The sequence below is a fragment of the Mus pahari genome, chromosome 20, assembly GCF_900095145.1.
Source record: "Mus pahari chromosome 20, PAHARI_EIJ_v1.1, whole genome shotgun sequence".
Taxonomy (NCBI): Eukaryota; Metazoa; Chordata; class Mammalia; order Rodentia; family Muridae; genus Mus; species Mus pahari.
The window spans coordinates 20,002,483-20,020,320 of record NC_034609.1 but is presented as its reverse complement, the minus strand read 5'-3'; the positions used below and the strand labels follow the sequence as shown (position 1 = coordinate 20,020,320).

The 17,838-nt window shown below is 50.6% G+C and overlaps 1 protein-coding gene across 2 annotated transcripts in view; it reads left to right on the top strand.

Moving 5' to 3' along the window:
• The window catches only part of Slc38a7 (solute carrier family 38 member 7), a 16,214-nt gene extending 3,261 nt beyond the window's left edge, over window positions 1-12,953 (top strand). For both annotated transcript variants that reach the window (XM_021220358.2, XM_029532707.1), the window contains exons 2-11: window positions 1,321-1,708; window positions 3,020-3,218; window positions 3,421-3,565; window positions 4,381-4,479; window positions 5,384-5,441; window positions 5,771-5,885; window positions 7,521-7,668; window positions 8,118-8,317; window positions 9,404-9,458; window positions 11,856-12,953. In XM_021220358.2, coding sequence (XP_021076017.1) covers window positions 1,439-1,708; window positions 3,020-3,218; window positions 3,421-3,565; window positions 4,381-4,479; window positions 5,384-5,441; window positions 5,771-5,885; window positions 7,521-7,668; window positions 8,118-8,317; window positions 9,404-9,458; window positions 11,856-11,958 — 1,392 coding nt within the window. In that variant the 5' untranslated portion in view covers window positions 1,321-1,438 and the 3' untranslated portion in view covers window positions 11,959-12,953. The remainder of the gene's footprint in view (window positions 1-1,320; window positions 1,709-3,019; window positions 3,219-3,420; window positions 3,566-4,380; window positions 4,480-5,383; window positions 5,442-5,770; window positions 5,886-7,520; window positions 7,669-8,117; window positions 8,318-9,403; window positions 9,459-11,855) is intronic.
• Window positions 12,954-17,838: the final 4,885 nt, after the last annotated feature.

The following is a 17,838-nucleotide window of genomic DNA, read 5'->3' as shown; positions in this document are numbered from 1 at the left end:
GAAACCCTGTCTCGAAAAACCAAACCAAACCAAAACAAAACAAAAAACAAAAAAAATAGAATTAATTTCCTGGCCCAGTGTAAACGTGTATGTTGTTAAGTGGGTCTAGGGGATTGCCTTAGGTCATGCAGCACACACAGACATAAAACAAATACATGTAATTTTAAAAATTATTTTCCTGCCGGGCTTGGTGGCACACTCCTTTAATCTCAGAATTCAGGCAAAGGCAGAAGGGTCACTATGAGTTCATGGGCAGCCAGGACTGCATAGAGAGACCCTGCCTTTAAAAAAAAAAAAAAAATAGAAATTAAAACAAGTTTTCCTGAGGACTACTGTGACAGGAATTTCCACAAGGGAAAATGAGTTGATCTAAAATGTTTTTTTCTTTTTTCTTCTTCGTCTTCTTTTTTTTTTTTTTTTTTTTTTTCTTCTTCTTCTTCTTCTTCTTCTTCTTCTTCTTTTTTTTTTTTTTTTTTTGATTTTTGAGACAGGGTTTTTCTGTGTAGCCCTGGCTATCCTGGGACTTACTCTGTAGACCAGACTTGTCTCAAACTCAGAAATCTGCTTACCTCTGCCTCCTAACTGCTGGGATTAAAGGCATGTACCACCACTGTCTGGTGGCATTAATCTGATTTTGAAAGTCTTTAAGTTTGTCTGGGTTGCAGGGAAGCATGCTGAGTTAAAGCGCATTGAAACATCCAGAGGTCTTGGTAGCAGCTCCGGTGGGGACTGTGTATATCATTCAGACAACTTGGGAAGCCTGGTGATCTAGGTCCAGACTGTGTTGGGGCTTGCTCATAGACCATCCTGGCTCTGTGCTTTGAATTCGATGAACCTTCTGATCCCAAGACTGCCAGAAGATCAGATGACCTAAGACATGCCAGTGACACACCTGTCCCCTGGGGCCTCTCCAGGTGCTGGGATTTTAGTACCCCTCTCTTCTGTGTTCTTTATTCTCCTTGCAGTGCTGGGTGTCGGTAGACAAGTGCCCTAACGCTGAGTCATATCCCCAGCATCTCAAACTCTTTTTTATGTTTGGGTCTTAGTTACCTCTCTGGCCTATAATGAGAATGAAACCAGTTGGATGTGCAGCTGATGTGTGTCTATGTCTGCTGCCCACACTGTGACCTCAGTGCAGTGATAGCCGGGCATCTTAGCCACGTGGCGCTCCTGCTATGCACCTGATGAGAGTCCATGCACCTGATGAGAGTCTGGTACTTCTGTCCTCGTACCACGTGATCTTGGGAAAATTGCTTCACCTTTTTGGGCCCCGAGTCACTGTTTCAGGATGAGCATAACATCTGCCTTTGTCTTACCTAGGTTGACAAGAGATCCCCGAGATTAGAAGCCCTGAAGGGGCGGGCATCCTCCCGGTTACCCCAGGAATGTGGTCGTGAGGCGGAGCCCACAGCTTTCGGAAGAAAAGTAGTCTGGGGCCATGGCCCAGGTCAGCATCAACAGTGACTACAGCGAGTGGGCTTCCAGCACTGATGCTGGGGAGCGGGCCCGTTTGCTCCAAAGTCCCTGTGTGGACGTGGTACCTAAGAGTGAGGGGGAGGCGTCTCCTGGAGATCCAGACAGCGGCACTACTTCAACGCTTGGAGCCGTCTTCATCGTCGTCAATGCCTGCCTCGGTGCAGGTCTGCTCAACTTCCCAGCAGCCTTCAGCACTGCTGGGGGCGTGGCAGCTGGCATCGCCCTGCAGATGGTGAGTGCGTGCGCCGGCAGCGGAGGTAGTAGGCAGGCAGTGTGTGGAGCCTCTTTGATTTGCAGGGGAGACTTTGAATCGGGAGATGAGCCATAGGGGACATATGCTATCATTCTTCCCTCCCTTATAAGTGATAGACTTATAAGGGAGGGAATCCAGAACTTCCTGTGTCACCAAGGATGACCTTTAACTTTAGATCTCCCTGCTTCCACATCCCAGGTGCTGGGATTACAGATAAGTGCCAGCACGCTTGCTTTTACACACTGCTGAGGGTCAGACCCAGGATTTCGTGCACACTAGGCAAGCACTCTACCGACTGAGTCCCAGCCGCAGTCCCTGCATATTTAAATCTTTAGGTGTTACACTGATTTTTTGTGGTTATGTTTAAATAATCATGTTTTAGAATTATTGAAATGTTTATTAATGAAGTAAAAAGAATGTTTATATTGGCTTCAAAATTCAATGGAAAGATAATAAAATGAGGGAGGAAAAAAAAAATCTCAGAACTCAGGAGGTTGAGGCAGAAGGATCTTCATGAGTCCAAGGCCAGCATATACCACATATTATTATCCAGCTTGGGCTACCAAGTGAGACTTTATCTCAATAGACGACAACAACAACAACAAAACAAAATAAGAAAACAGAAAAAAGAAAAGAAAATTATAAATTTTTTTTGAAACTGAGTTTGAAGCTGTTTGAGGTTCCCCCCCCCATTTGTTTGCTTTTTAAAGATTTATTTTATTTTATGTATGTAAACAGTACACTGTAGCTGTCTTCAGACACACCAGAAGAGGGCATCGGATCCCATTACAGCTGGTTGTGAGCCACCATGTGGTTGCTGGGATTTGAACTCAGGACCTTCAGAAGAGCAGTCAGTGCTCTTAACCACTGAGCCATCTCTCCAGCCCAATAAATCTTTAAAAAAATATTATTTTGTGTGTGAGCGTTTTGCCTGCAAGCGTAATTGTATACCACATTCGTGCAGTACCAGTGGAAACCAGAATAAGGTGTCAGATCCCCCTCGCAGTTGGAGTTAGAGATATTTGTTGAGCCCCCCCCCCCATGCAGATATTATAAATTGACCCCAGGTCCTCTGAAAGAGCAACCAGTGCTCTTAACCATTGAGCCATTTCTCTAGCACCTGAAATTAATTTTTAAAGAAAATTGCAACTTGGCAACATCTCGTAGTCTGTTGAAATTGTCCTGGGAGATAAGACCCGATTTTGAACCTGCTTTGGACATTGGTGTAAGAAATGCCAGCAAGGCGTTTACCACGCCTTTCCCACACCCTCCCCTCTGTTCTTCCCGCAGGGCATGCTGGTTTTTATCATCAGTGGGCTGGTCATTCTGGCCTACTGCTCTCAAGCCAGCAATGAGAGGACCTACCAGGAGGTGGTGTGGGCCGTGTGTGGCAAGCTGACTGGTGTGCTGTGTGAGGTAGCCATTGCGGTCTATACCTTCGGAACCTGCATCGCCTTCCTCATCATCATTGGGGACCAGCAAGACAAGAGTGAGCCACTCCCCCAACCCCAGTGCCCACCTCCTCTTTTTCCCCTTGGCCCGAGGGTCCTGGGGTAGAGAGGAAGAGTGATACAAACTAGATCTGCCCTCTCTGCAAGTCCTGCTTCTTAGAGAGAAGTCTTAGGACCTGTTGATGTGGGAGGACCACACCCTGAATGGCGTGACTTGACATTCCCTCCTTCCCTATGCAGTTATAGCTGTGATGTCAAAGGAGCCGGATGGGGTCAGCGGTAGCCTCTGGTACACAGACCGCAAGTTCACCATCAGTCTTACCGCCTTCCTCTTCATCCTGCCCCTGTCCATCCCCAAGGAGATTGGCTTCCAGAAATATGCCAGGTTCGGAGGTCCCAACCCAGCCTGGGCCAGACAGAGGCTCTGATCAAAGGCAACCGGAGAGCCATTTCTGGTGGGGAACCCCTCTCCTCCATGGCCTCTTGCTTGGGGAGCAAGAATAGGCAAGCCAGGGCAGACCAGAGCTGGCAGGAACCTCGGCCCAGGACTTTTCCTTTTCCGTGTCTATCAAAGAAGATAGCGGCCTTTTGTACCGTTGAAAGGTTGTGACCTAAATGTCCTTGTCAGAGATGGCATTGGGGATGGCTGGCAGTGTCACAGCAGATGCTGGCCTGAGCATTGGTTTCCCTGGGAGTTGGTGCTCTTGATATTGTGGGCTTTGTAGAGTTGGGTGTGTGTGTGTGTGTGGGGGGTCTTCCCTGGTTCTTCTTAGCCCCATACCTGAAAATCTCTGGGGGTCGGGATGTTTCACACTTGACCATCTGCGGGGTTTCCTTAATGTTAGTATCCTAGTATCCCCACTCTTCCCCCTTGGCCCTAGAGTCTCCCAGTTCTCAGAGGCCAGGCCCACGGGATGGCCAGCCATGAGCCCTTGCCACATCTGGCTGCTCAGGCTGAGCTTGTAGCTGTGCTTTGGAGCCCTGTTCCTGGATGTGGTCTCTTGAGTCAGCGCATGTGCCCCTGGCTGAGATGCTGGCCAGCTCCCTCCTTCCGTGGCATATCTCTCTGACACTTCTCTGTCCTGAATCATTATTGAATGTGATTTGGTGCCTACAACAAGGGTGGACACTTCTAGGGCTGGCGCTGGACAAGGCGGGGCTGGCGCTGGGGACTAGGATTCAATGTCTACTTCTTGGCAGCTTCCTGAGCGTCGTGGGCACTTGGTACGTCACCGCCATTGTAATCATCAAATACATCTGGCCAGATAAAGAGATGCACCCGGGGGACATCTTGACCAGGTAGGTGAGGGTCCCTGGGAAATATGTGAGATAGAAACTGCTAAAGGGGGCTGGAGAGATGGCTCAGCGGTTAAGAGCACTGACTGCTCTTCCGAAGGTCCTGAGTTCAATTCCCAGCAACCACATGGTGGCTCACAACCATCCGTAAATAGATCTGGCGCCCTCTTCTGGAGTGTCTGAAGACAGCTACAGTGTACTTACATATAATAAATAAATCTTTAAAAAAAAAAAAAAAAGAAACTGCTAAAGGTCTGGCATCTCATTATCACACACGTGCCCTTTCCTAGGCTCATTAGCACATTTATACTAACTCAGCAGTCGTAGGAAGGAGATTAAAGGGCCTCTTCTGGTTTTGGGGTGGGGGTGGTTTTTGTTTGTCTGTTTTTACCTGGAAGAATGACAGTCTGGGGCAGGAGGAGTCTCTACCACCAGCATCTAGCAGATGCGACCGTGCTATGCAAAGTCCCAACTTGGGGAGACTATGAGGGAAAATGTGCACGTTTTCTCAGTTACTCAGACTGGGTACCATGTAGCCTGAGCTAGGCTTAAACTCACAATGTAGCCTGGCCTTGAGCTCCTGATCCTCCTGCCTCTACCTCCCAAGTGCAGATACACACCACCATGCCTAGCTTTCCAGTCTGTCTGTCTGTCTGTCTTATTTTAAAGAAACATCTGAGAAAAGCAAAGTCCTAGTTCAGTAGCCAGGAAGTCTGGCCTCTGGTCCTAGGATGGCCTCTCAGAGCCTATCTCCTGAGTTTTAAGATAGACACATCCTTTGCCCGTGTGTGATCAGTGTGTAGAATGCTGGTTGTTGAGGGTTGGTGAGTGAGTGAAGAGCGGGGGGCCGGTGGGGACGGTTAGTGGCTCCGTAGGATTCACAGGTTCTCACTGTGTTTGCCCACAGACCAGCGTCCTGGATGGCTGTGTTCAACGCCATGCCCACCATCTGCTTTGGATTTCAGGTGCCACCCCCAGGGTCCCTGCCGTCCCATTAGCTCAGACCCACCCCCCCCCCCCCACACACACAGCACTGGGAAGGGACCCAGATTATAGACAGGATGGTTGGATCCCTGGGGAAGTGGATGAACCAAGGACCCCTGGCTTGCCCCTTCTCCCTGGGACCTTTGCCCCCAATCTTCCTGTCTTTGAGACCTGGGGATGAGGTTATCTCCCCACTGTGACCGTACCCTCCCCCTTCCCCCCCCCCCCCCCGTCTTTTTTTCCCCCCCCCCCCCCCCCCCCCCCCCCCCCCCCCCCCCCCCCCCCCCCCCCCCCCCCCCCCCCCCGACAGTGCCATGTGAGTAGTGTACCCGTCTTCAACAGCATGCGGCGGCCCGAAGTAAAGACCTGGGGCGGAGTGGTGACGGCCGCCATGGTCATCGCTCTGGCTGTCTACATGGGCACAGGTGAGTGTTCCCCTCCAGGGGCCAGGCTTGGATGCTCCCACGCCCTCTTGAGTCTCCAAGGTTTCTGGACCAGCTTTCCTAGGGAAGCTCTGCACTCTTTTGTTTTTGTTTTTCAAGACAGGGTTTCTCTGTGTAGCCCTGGCTGTCCTGGAACTCACTCTGTAGACCAGGCTGGCCTTGAACTCAGAAATCCGCCTGCCTCTGCCTCCCAAGTGCTGGGATGAAAGGCATGCGCCACCACCACCCGGCGCAGCTCTGCACTCTTAACTCAATGAACACTTCTGTAGGCATTGACTCGAGCTGAGCTGCCCAAGACGGCCACCCATCATCAGGGCGAGCGTGTTCCGTCCGCTCATTGGTCCTAAACCGATGCTGAGTGATTCCCATTGTGGGGTGTTCCCATTGTGGGGTTGCTGCAGGGACACATGGAACTGGCCCCTGCCCTGGTGGGATGACAGTCTTGGAGAAATGGTTATGTATAAGTAATAATGAAAAAAAAAAGGAATTCCAGGCAGGGGGCAGGTGTCATCATGACACTGAAACCAGGAAGTAGGGAACGGGACTGAATAGGGGTGGCATTCCCAGAAGGCTCCTCTCTTGAGTATGGGGTACCTGGAGAGGCCCACGAGGGAAAAGACAGGCTGTAAAGGGCTGGGTGGGGAGGAGCATTCCAGGGAGAAACTGTAAATGCGGGGCTTTTGGGCAGATGTGGGAAGGAGGTCTGTGTAGCTGGGATGTAAAAAGCTGGTACTTATAAGGCTGAGCAGCCAAGGGGAAAATGGATGCTGCCAGGGGTCTAGGAAGATGCATTTCTTTTTCTTTCTTCTCTCTCTCTCTCTCTCTTTTTAAATGATGTATTTATTTCATGTATATGAGTACACTCTGGCTGTTTTCAGACACATCAGAAGAGGGCATCAGATGCCATGACAGATGGTTGTGAGCCACCATATGGTTGCTGGGAATTGAACTCAGGACCTCTGGAAGATCAGGCAGTGCTCTTAACCACTGAGCCATCTCCCCAGCCCAAGAGGATGCACTTCTTGGATGGGAAGAGACCAGGCAAAGAAACCTCTGGCTGCTGCGTGGATTTAGACAAGAGGTCAGAGATGGACTGGGAGTTCCCACCCTCCTGTGGTATGGGATGAGGACAGGAGCCACCCGGGATAGTGCCGTGTCAGCCTCTGAAGCACCATCAAGAAGCACAAGAGGCCAAGTCCCTTCTGTCAGGGGTCCCATGTTCTGACCGGGGTGATGGGCAATTTAGAGAGAGGTGAATGGGGACTAGAACAGGGCAGTAAGCAGGTGTCTGGGGTGGGGGTGACTGTGCACGGGCAAGTCCACATTCTCTGAGGAGGGGACAACTGAACTGAGACCCGAGGCAGCAATGGGGCTGTTTGAGTGGATGGAATGGTTAGTATAGAAGTTAGAAGGCACATGCAGAGAAATGTGAGGGCTGGTGGGCCCGCCATCAAAGGACATCTGCGAAGGCAGACTTCCTTTCTGAGGCCCGGGCCTCACCTCCCAGGCTGCTACAGCATTCTTTCTGAATGACGTTACACCTAGCAGGAGTAGGCTGTGGTCTACCCCTTCCCCTCCTGCAATTGCCCTCACCCCACCCCTGGTCCTTGCCCACAGGCATCTGTGGCTTCCTGACCTTTGGAGCTGCTGTGGACCCCGACGTGCTCCGGTCCTACCCCTCAGAGGACGTTGCTGTGGCTGTTGCCCGAGCCTTCATCATCCTGAGTGTGCTCACCTCCTATCCCATCTTGCACTTCTGTGGGCGGTGAGCCCCTTCCCCACCCTGTCCAGAGCCCCTGGGAGCCAGCATGGTACATGGCCTTGTATGGAACCTGTTTTGTAGCAAGGAAAACTGAAGCCCATAGAAAAGAATGTGTCCAGGATGCCCTTCCCCCATACTCATGCCAGATCTGTTGGTTCCAGAACATTCTGTAAGCCCTGTGAGGGTCTCCAGGACAGATCCTTTAATAAGCTTTCATGTGAACCCAGCCAGCCCTTTGAATGTTCCAAACTATTCCTTTTATAAAGGGAATAGTGGTATCCATATTCACATGAAGAGGCCAAGCCTTTCATAAACTTACCTGCAGCCCATAGCCACCAAGGACAGTGCTGGTCACAGAGGAGGACCCAGGCTCAGGGACCACACTCTGCCCATTGAGGAGCTCGTCCCCGTGCACTGCCCAAAGCACCCTGAGCCCCTCCTCATGTGAGCAGGGCTGTGGTGGAAGGCCTGTGGCTGCGCTACAAAGGGATGCCCGTGGAGGAGGATGTGGGCCGGGAGCGCCGGCGCCGGGTCCTGCAGACGCTGGTGTGGTTCCTGCTCACCTTGTTACTGGCCCTCTTTATCCCTGACATTGGCAAGGTCATCTCGGTCATCGGAGGCCTGGCAGCCTGCTTCATCTTCATCTTCCCAGGTACACACCCCAGGCGCCACCACCCCCCCCCCCACACACACACACAGAACAGGACCTCCCCTAGCCTCAGCCAGGTAAATAAAACCTGCCGGTAAGATGAGCAGTAGTGTCTGTGGCTCACTGCCATGGCTCAGCTGCGGGCTGCCATCGCTGCCATCGCAGCACTGACTCCTCCAGAGGAGGTGTGATCTCTCTTACTGATGAGGTCTGAGGTCAGAGCAGCTGTCAGAGCAGCGGTCCTCAACCCAGGAGTTGAATGCCCGTTTCATGGGCCACCTATCAGATATCCTGCATCAGGTCAGATAGTTACATTGTGATTCCTAACAGTAGCAAAATTACAGTCATGAAGGAACAACGAAAATGATTTTTTTATTGGCGGTCACCGCAATGTAAGGAACTGTATTTTAAAAAGGTCACAGCATTAGGAAGGTTGAGAACCACTGAGCTAGAGAATTTAGGCCAGCGGCTAAGAAGCTCAACTATCCATTTGAAGCCTTATAGGCCCAGGTCCAGGGTCTCTATTTGAACCCTTCAAGTGTGAACACCCTTGACTCTCGGGATCTGACTAGCTTATTCCAGTCCAGAAGAAACTGGCTCTCAGAAGAGAACCTGGTTGTGGCACCTTAAGGTTGGAGTCAAGAGACCCAAGCTGATGTAGGTCAGCTGCAGATCCCCAGAAACCCGTCCTGTCTGCATGGCTATGAGTTCTGCTGGACCCGGTTTGTTTCTGTCCGGGGGGGGGGGTGAGGGGGGGTGGTCTCCTCAAAGCCCATCCCATTGGACATGGAGCAAGGGACCTATGCCTGCTGTGGAGTAGGCAAGATGGCGTGAGCCATTCCTGAGTGTGTCCTATTAGCTCTGAGACCTGAATATAGCCCCAGGGGTGCTTGTGAGCCGCTGGCCTATCTTGGGAGAGCTGAGGGCAGGTGTCCAGCTGGGCGTGGCTTGAGGCAGAGGACCTGGCTTTCAGACTCACCAGTAAACAGTCCTTTCTCCATGACCACCACCGCCTCTTGGCTGGGGAGGCTGGGCTGTGGGAGGGAATCCCTGCCTCTTCCATACTCAGGATTCTGTCTTTCTTTCTAGGGCTGTGCCTCATTCAAGCCAAACTATCAGAGATGGAGGAGGTCAAACCTGCCAGGTAAAGCAGGGCCGGCGAGCCCAGCAGCCTTTCAGGGAGGTGAAGAGGGGCCTTAACATAGAGACCTGAACATTTGAAATGTCAGGGATTCCTGGGAACTGGCACACATTGTTGCGTCCACACTCAGAGGCTAAGGTGAGGTTGCTAGGGGCTTGGAGTCTCTGATGCTGAGCCAGTGACTTTTTGTAAGAAACAGCTTAAAAGGAGGAGAGTCACAGCTGCTCCCAGCGGCAGGAGTGTGTGGGGAGTTTGGACATGTGTCCTTGGGTAGCAAGCAAAGTAGTGACAGGAACTCTTAGCCTATTGTCTCCATCATTTCTTCTTAGTCAGTCTGGGACCTCAGCCCACGGAATTGTTTGGGCCCTGTTTAAGGGCTCCCCTCCTCTATTAAACCTCTCTAGAAGTGATCTTACAGACCCACCCTTGGCAAATCCAGATCCAATCAAATTGACAATGGCAGTGAGCCATCGCATTACATAGCAAGAGCTACATAGCAAAACACACACAAACAGTAACAAAAAAAAAAAAAAAAAAAAAAAAAAAAAAAGAGGGAGGGAACTGGAAGGATGGCTCAATGCTTACAAATGCTTGCTGTTCAATCCTAAAGACCAGGGTTCAGATCCCAGCACCCATGTACCAAACCAGGCATCCTGCAAACGCCTGTAACTCCAGCTTCAAGAGATCTTAGCTATTCTTCTGGCCTCCACACAAGCATCTCTACAGTGCACGTAACATTCATACAGACACACACACACACACACACACACACACACACACACACACAAATAAAAAGGTTTTGGTACTTGGAAGTATAACTTGGTAGCAAACCCATGTATGAAGACCTGGGTTCAATACCCTAGTATTGCTCCCCCAAATTAATGGGTTTTTAATGTACATTTTTGCAATGGGTAGCCTGAATTACTTATATAATTCATGTAGTAGTGAAAGGCTTTAGAAGAAAAAGTGGGTGTCCCACACCCCTAATTGGGCATACCCCTAATTTCGGTACCTGAAAGCCTGAGACAAGATTTTTTGTAGAGTACAAAGGCCAGCCTGGGCTACATGAGTTCAAGCTAGCCTAGGCTGTATAGTGAAACCTTTTCTCAACCAAAAAGTTGGGGTGAGTTTCTTCTCTTACAGCCCACTCTCCTCTGCTTACCCTACTCCTACGACATCTCTGTTTTCCCTGTGGACTGTAACCTAAACTGTTTTTGTGCATGTATGTATCTTGACTACACAGAGCTATGCAGTGCAGACAGACATAGGGCTTGTGTGTGATTTTGTTGTTTGAGGTAGGAAGGATGCCAAGAGTTTAAAGCCAGCCTGGACCTCAGAGGGAGACCTTGGCTTAAACATTTAACACATATAAGCCATCTGATGAGGGAAAACACATCACTTCCATATATGTATGTTTCCCTGAATAATAGTTGGGGGAAATGGGGGGTTCATGCTTTATGAAAAATGATTCCAGGGCTGGGAATGTAGGTCAATGGGCTAGTGCTTGCCAATGACATACAAGGCCCTGGGTTCAATCCCTACCATGACAGAAAAGGGAGAGAGATGGGGGAGAGGAGAGAGAGGAAACGTATCTTAAAAAATAAAACTTAGCTGGGCGTGGTGGCGCACGCCTTTAATCCCAGCACTCGGGAGGCAGAGGCAGGCGTTTTTCTGAGTTCGAGGCCAGCCTGGTCTACAAAGTGAGTTCCAGGACACCCAGGGCTATACAGAGAAACCCTGTCTCAAAAAAAACCAAAATAAATAAATAAATAAATAAATAAATAAATAAAAATAAATAAAACTTACCCTTCATCTCAGTGCCAGTGATAACTTCCTGGCAGGTTTTTTGTTTGGGTTTTGTTTTTTCGAGACAGGGTTTCTCTGTATAGCCCTGGCTGTCCTGGAAATCACTTGGCTGCTTGTGGACGTTGTACATCGTGGTGCGGAGCCTAGTGCGCACCACGATGTACAACGTCCACAAGCAGTCTTCCCCCCTCCCTCTCTCCCTCTCCCTCTCCTCTCTTTTCCCTGCCCACCCCTGATCCCCTGGAAGGGCACTACATGGCCTTAACCACCATGCCACCTCTCCAGCCCTTGCTTTCTGTTTCTTTTTAAGTGAAACATCTCATTCCCTGTGGCCTGCTTTTTCCTGAGCATCTTCCCACCGGGAGACTTGCCTTCCACTGTGGTGGTCCCTCTTCAGCATTAGCCCCTCTAGGCCTTGGTCCCCTTAACAGTGAAGAAGGGTCACATGCCTTTGTGTGGGAAAGTCCTTGGGAAGCCTGGCTCGCCTTGCCTACAGCAGTAAGGTGACTGATTATCTTGACTGCTATAGATATGAGCCTGAAGAAATAGGGGGGAAAAAATGACTGAAGCATTCTCTTGTCCTCTGCCCTACAGCTGGTGGGCACTGGTCAGTTACGGAGTCCTTCTGGTCACTCTGGGAGCCTTCATCTTCGGCCAGACGACAGCCAATGCCATTTTTGTGGATCTCTTGGCCTGAACTCTGCCTCCCTGGAAACATGTGGCCACAGGCGTCGCTCAGAGCTGTGGAGCTGCCCAAGTCCCATGTCCCATTCCAGCCAGTGAGATGACATGTGGACACCTTTCCGCACGGACAGTCATGAGACAATCAGCCGCAGATCTGTGGACTGCTCCCGCCCAGCTGCCTTGCTCCCTGACCCCACGTTCTCATGGATGGAGGTCACATGTCACAGGAGCTCCTTCCCCTTTGCCCAGGTCTCAACTTCAAGCTTTCGGGACTTGAGGATGGAGAGGGTCAGTGGGTCGCAGAAGAGAGAGCCATTTCTGACTTCCCTCTAAAAAAGAACAAAATCTGCATCTGCAGAGGACTGGCGTCCTCCGAGGAGCGTGTCAGAACTGTGTCAGTACCTCGGGGTTTAGTGCCTGTCCATGTCTCTCAGAAGCCAGTGACAGCTTCTCCCGGGACCTAGCAACTTCCAAAGGAGCTGCTGACATCATATAAATGTCCATTCCCCTCTTGGTCCCCTATGAGCTTCACAAGTCAGTCTTTGGGTTCCCTACGGTGACTTTGTCCAAACCCAGTGGTCCATGTTGGGTTTGCTTCTGCTGTGTTCCCAGACATCACCAAGTCTAATGTTTACAAACGGTGCCAGCCTGGCTCTGGAGCTAGGGGCTGCCATGCCACGGTGCTCTGAGCACTCCTCCGTTAGCTTTTTTTTTTTTTTTTTTGCATGGGCAGAGGGTCTGTTGTCTTTTTCAGATTCCAGATAAGCCCGTCTTTACAGAGGTTCAGGGTAGGACCTTTTAGACCATCCTTTCAGGCAGGGATGCTCAAGGTCCCGGTGAAGTTCCAGCTCTGTTGCTTCACTCCTCCAAGCCTGTCCTCTCTCTTCTCCCGCTAAACCCAGCCCCAGAGCCCAGAAGGTGTTAGACTGGGGACCTTGGATGTTTTCCTTCCTGTCTCCATCTTTCCCCATTCCCCATTCCCACACGCCCATCCCTCTCCCCCAACCCTACCTCTTCTCTCTCTTTTTTTTTTTTTTTTTGTTATTTGGCTGGGGAGGGTGTGGCACCAGACCCTGTCACACTAGCTTGCCTGGCTCCACCCATCCGGCAAGCCTGGCCTCCCTGCCTGGGAATCCCGCTGAGTCACACGTCATCCCTACCCCAGGTGCGGTCAGCCTAGACGCTTCTCTCTTTTGACTGCCTTAGCTTCGAACCTACTCCTGCTCACTTTTGTAAGTCCCAAGTACAGAATTGGTCTTCCCAGCAGACTCTCTCCCCCACCCCCACCCCCACACCCCGCGCCTCCAACTCAGGTCAGTCCTGTGGAGGCAGGAGGCTTAGCGTCCAGACTTGGTGGATTGTTTTTTTCCCATCCATTCCCGGTTCTTTTCCCATCCATTCCCGGTACTTCTGGTCCTGCTACACTGTTTTCCCCTAGCAGGCCCGACCCGGACTCCGACACCCCCCCTCTCTCTCTCTCTCTCTCTCTCTCTCTCTCTCCCCCCCCCCCCCCCCCCCCCACGCCTCCAAGTGCTGCCTTTCACGGTGACCAATCACACAGCTGGGCGTGGCTTAGAAATGGGCTAGCCAGGGACAGTTGGCCAGAACCCAGCTTCTGTTTGTACTCCGGACCCCCTCCCTCCCTCCCCTTTGCCCTCTGTATCCAGTTTCTTGCTGGTTCTCTTCTACTCAAGCACACTTGGAGACGTGAGGATGGTTAATAAAAGGACTTACACTGCTAAACTGTTTCTCCTTTAACTTGTGCATGGGACAGAGTCTAGGCCATAAATGTGTAGGTGACACTCGACTATCCACAACCAGGAATGGCACCAGTGGGCTCTCTTGCCAGAACCTCCTCAGGAGGTTCTGAACACTCCTTTTCTGTTCCCTCTCCTGAGTCTTTACGCACTGGCTGTTTCTGTCCTAACTCAAGCTTGTGCGCGCACTCTCTCTCTCTGGCCCCTGCATCTGCAGCAGCCTCTCTGACCATAATCTTGGAGTGACCATCAGGTTCCTCAGGGTCCACTGGGTCTATAAGAGGGAGGTTAGACCTGCTCTCAACGTGCCAGGGAAAGGACGGGCAGATTAGATTTGTCCCAGGGCAGCTGGGCAGACAGACAGATGCTAAGCAGTCACACAAGTCTACTTCAAAGTCGTTGAAAGTCCCAAGAAGGGAAAATGAAGTCACTGTGTCACTGGAACAAAACGGCCAAGATAATCAACTTAGCAAGAGAGAGACAATTTATCTTGACTCACAGTTTTGGAGGACTTGGCCCGACCCTGCTTGGCCTTGCTGCTTTGAATCTGGGATGGCAGAATAGGTCATGGCAGGCTAAGAAGAAAATAAAAAGACCGGAAGATTGTGGCAGGGCTGGAGAGACGGCTTAGCAGTTAAGAGCACTGACTGTTCTTCCAGAGGTCCTGAGTTCAATTCCCAGCAACCAACCACGTGGTGGCTCACAACCATCTGTAATGGGATCTGATGCCCTCTTCTGGGGTGTCTGAAGACAGCTACACTGTACTCATACACACACACACACACACACACACACACACACACATAAAATCTAAAATGAAGGAAGGAAGATTGGCTGTGGCACACGTGTAAGCCTCACACTCAGGTGCCTGACAAACAAAAAGTGCAAAGCTCTGATAAGCCTCTCAAGGGACCTGAGATCCTATGGCCAAACTTCCACTTCATGTCTTAAAGGTCCTATCTTTAGCACCACAGGATGGAGCAGAAATGTTTAACCAAAGGGTCTTTGAGGGCGGGGGTACATTCTGGCTTCAAATTACAGCAGAAGCCATAGGATCTGCCTAAAGAGTCCAGGAGGGCTCCCTTGAGGAGGTGGTCTGGCCCCCAACCCTTGAATAGAAATTAGCTAAATAGAGAGAGGTGGGGAGAACTTTCCAAGCAGTGAGCACTGTATGCCTGGAGGTCCTGAAGTAAGAGAACTGTAGCTTAAAAAAAACTAAGAAATGGGGCTGGTGAGATGGCTCAGTGGGTAAGAGCACCCGACTGCTCTTCCAAAGGTCCAGAGTTCAAATCCCAGCAACCACATGGTGGCTCATAACCATCTGTAACAAGATCTGACTCCCTCTTCTGGAGTGTCTAAAGACAGCTACAGTGTACTTACATATAATAAATAAATCTTTAAAAAAAAACAAAACTAAGAAATGGGCTGGAAGATATGGCTCAGAGGTTAAGAGCACTGGCTGTTCTTCCAGAGGTCCTGAGTTCAAATCCCAGCAACCACATGGTGGTGGCTCATAACCTGGAACCCTATTCTGGCCTGTAGACACACATGCAGACAGAACACTGCATACGTAGTAAGTAAATGAATAAGAACTAAGAAGTGGTGTGTGTGGGTGAGCCTTGCCTGGGTGTGGGAGAACAGCCACGGGGAAGCTGGAACACTGTAGATCCATCCGTGGCTCTCCTTAAGTAGTACTCTAGATGCCGTGCACCATGTTTCTCTCTTCGCTGCTCTTCAGTCTCCAAAGAGGAAGCTAGTTAGGTGGAAGAGCCTTCACTCCCTCTTGCCTGCGGGGTCATATTCTCAAGAATGAGTTTTCTCACCTTGAACAGAGAAGGTAGAACGGTAACACTGGTGCCTGCTAATCCTACTCACCCACCCATGTCTCATACTAGAATTGGCTCTTAATCTTAATCTTAATCAGGGTCTTCCCATGAGACCATAAGCTCTTCGGCAGCAGGGCAGTGTCTTCCCGTGAATCCAGACATCAGCCTGACCCAGAGCAGCCAGGTGCTCAGCATCCGTTGGGTTCTCACATTTTGCTAAAGCTTTAGTGCATTAACTACACTTGTGTGCGCACAGCTCTGAAGGAGCGAGGGTTCAGCAAGAGAAGTTAAATAGTTAGCCGGGGTTACATAGGGCATGTCACTGGAGCCAGACAGCATCCTTATCGTGTATAAGTCAACAAGGAACCTGAGTGCACTCTCGGTCAGCTCGATGACCTCTGACCCTCCAGAGCAAACCCAGAACTCACAGCCCCCATTCAGGCACGCGCGTCAGACCTCAGAACCCTCTCATCTTCTCCAGCCAATCCACATCAAGGGGCCAGCTCCTGCTGGCTAGGGGCCGGGGCAAGGTCTTCGCCTCCCCGGGCTTGTTTATCTAAAAGGAACAGAGTCAACTGACCTCATTTGCATAACTCGCTGGACAAAGGTGAGTCCTCGGGACAATGCTTGAAGGCTGGAGATATCCTGCATCCATAGAGCCCTTGCGAGGGTACTGACCCAGACGGGAGGGAGACAGGACGCAGGCTGAGAAACCGGACGGGAGTGGGGGTGGGGGATGGGATCAGGGACAACAACGGGATGGGACAGACAAAAGACAAAAGGAAGGAAGAAAATGGAAAAAGTAGGCCACGATTCTTTGATTTGTCTCAGGAAGATGCACGCTGAGTTGAGTGTCCATTCCCAAAGCCTGCTGGACTTGGGACTGTTTCTTGCACTCAAATATGCAAATAAGTCATAAGTAAAAAGCTACCTGGGCTCTCTAGGCTATTTTCGACTCAGCAAGTCTGAAGCGGATGGGGTGGGGTGGAGGGCTAACACTCCCGAGAGGCAATGCTTCTTCTGCTCTTGAGAACACTGAACAGAGGGCTTGAATCTCGGGCCTCAGACAGACGTGGGGTGATTCCCAAAGATAGCCCTTTCCTATAAGAACTTAGGGAATTAATTCATTTCTCTGAGCCTCCTGTTGCTGAGCTATGGCGGGGTTTGGGGAGGGTGTGCCACCTTATAGGTAAAGACATTTGAAATATGAGAGAGTGATTAATATAGAGTGCCTGACTGTGTTTTCCTGTTCCTCTGCATGGAAGCAGGCAACTGCAGTTTCTCTTCCTGACGATAGAGGTCGCCCTTGCGTAATTTCTGCTTACGGAGTTGGCGAGTCGTTGTTCTCTGAAGACTCCAGGTCTCTGAGTCAGTCGAGTCCGTGGTGATTTGTATGCTGTGTGGTACACCTGAGTGACACCCTTATATTAGGGCAGGGCCACCTCGAAGTCACAGATCCAGTCTGATGTGGAAATCAGACTCATCATCCAATTCCAGAGACTAATTGTGGAGGTGTAACGCAGTTTCTCAATTTCTTCTCAGGAGGACACGGGCTGAGACAAGTCCGCCCGCCACTACCCTAGCCCCGGCCTCGAAGCAAGACTGACTTTGTAGTCTCAAGTGCTCAAGTGCCTCTGTGATCTACAGCTAAGAACGGGCTGTTGTGGGTCGGTTTTGAAGTTCTGAGACAGTCTTATGTTGCAGCCCAGACTCACCCTGACATGGAGGTCCTACTGCACCAGTCTCAGTCCCAGAGTGTTGGGATTGCAGTGGGACCGCACCACATCTGGCTGAGAGTACAGTTTGTGTCACTTTCCTCACTGCCTTGTCTGTCCCCCGCCCCGCCCCCGTAAGTCAGGTTCACAAGAACCCCCCATCTAAGACTCTGCCTCTAGAGAGGCCACCCAGGCACTAAATTCCTTCATTCTTTTGTTTTTCCTTTTTTTTTTAAAAAAAAAATATTCTTCCTTCATGTAGTACATTCCAACTGCAGTCCCCCCCCCCCGCTCCTGCCAGCTTCCCCTTTTCCCATTCCTCCAAATTCACCCCACCTTCGAAATTCTTTCTTATTCCACACATAATCCAGGAAATCATGTGGCTCCTGAGGTTTGCAGAAAGTGGGAAGAGGTAGGGAGTCCAAGTCAGGGTATGTGAGATTCCACCCCTGGACCATGAGGACCTCTCTCTCCCTCCTTTGTTGCTCTGAAAGGCAGGAGAGCCAAATTTATAAACCCACACAAGAGATAGGATATTGGGAAGACAAATGACTCTAGCCTTCTGAAACCATAAGCTGTCAAATGAAATACTTCT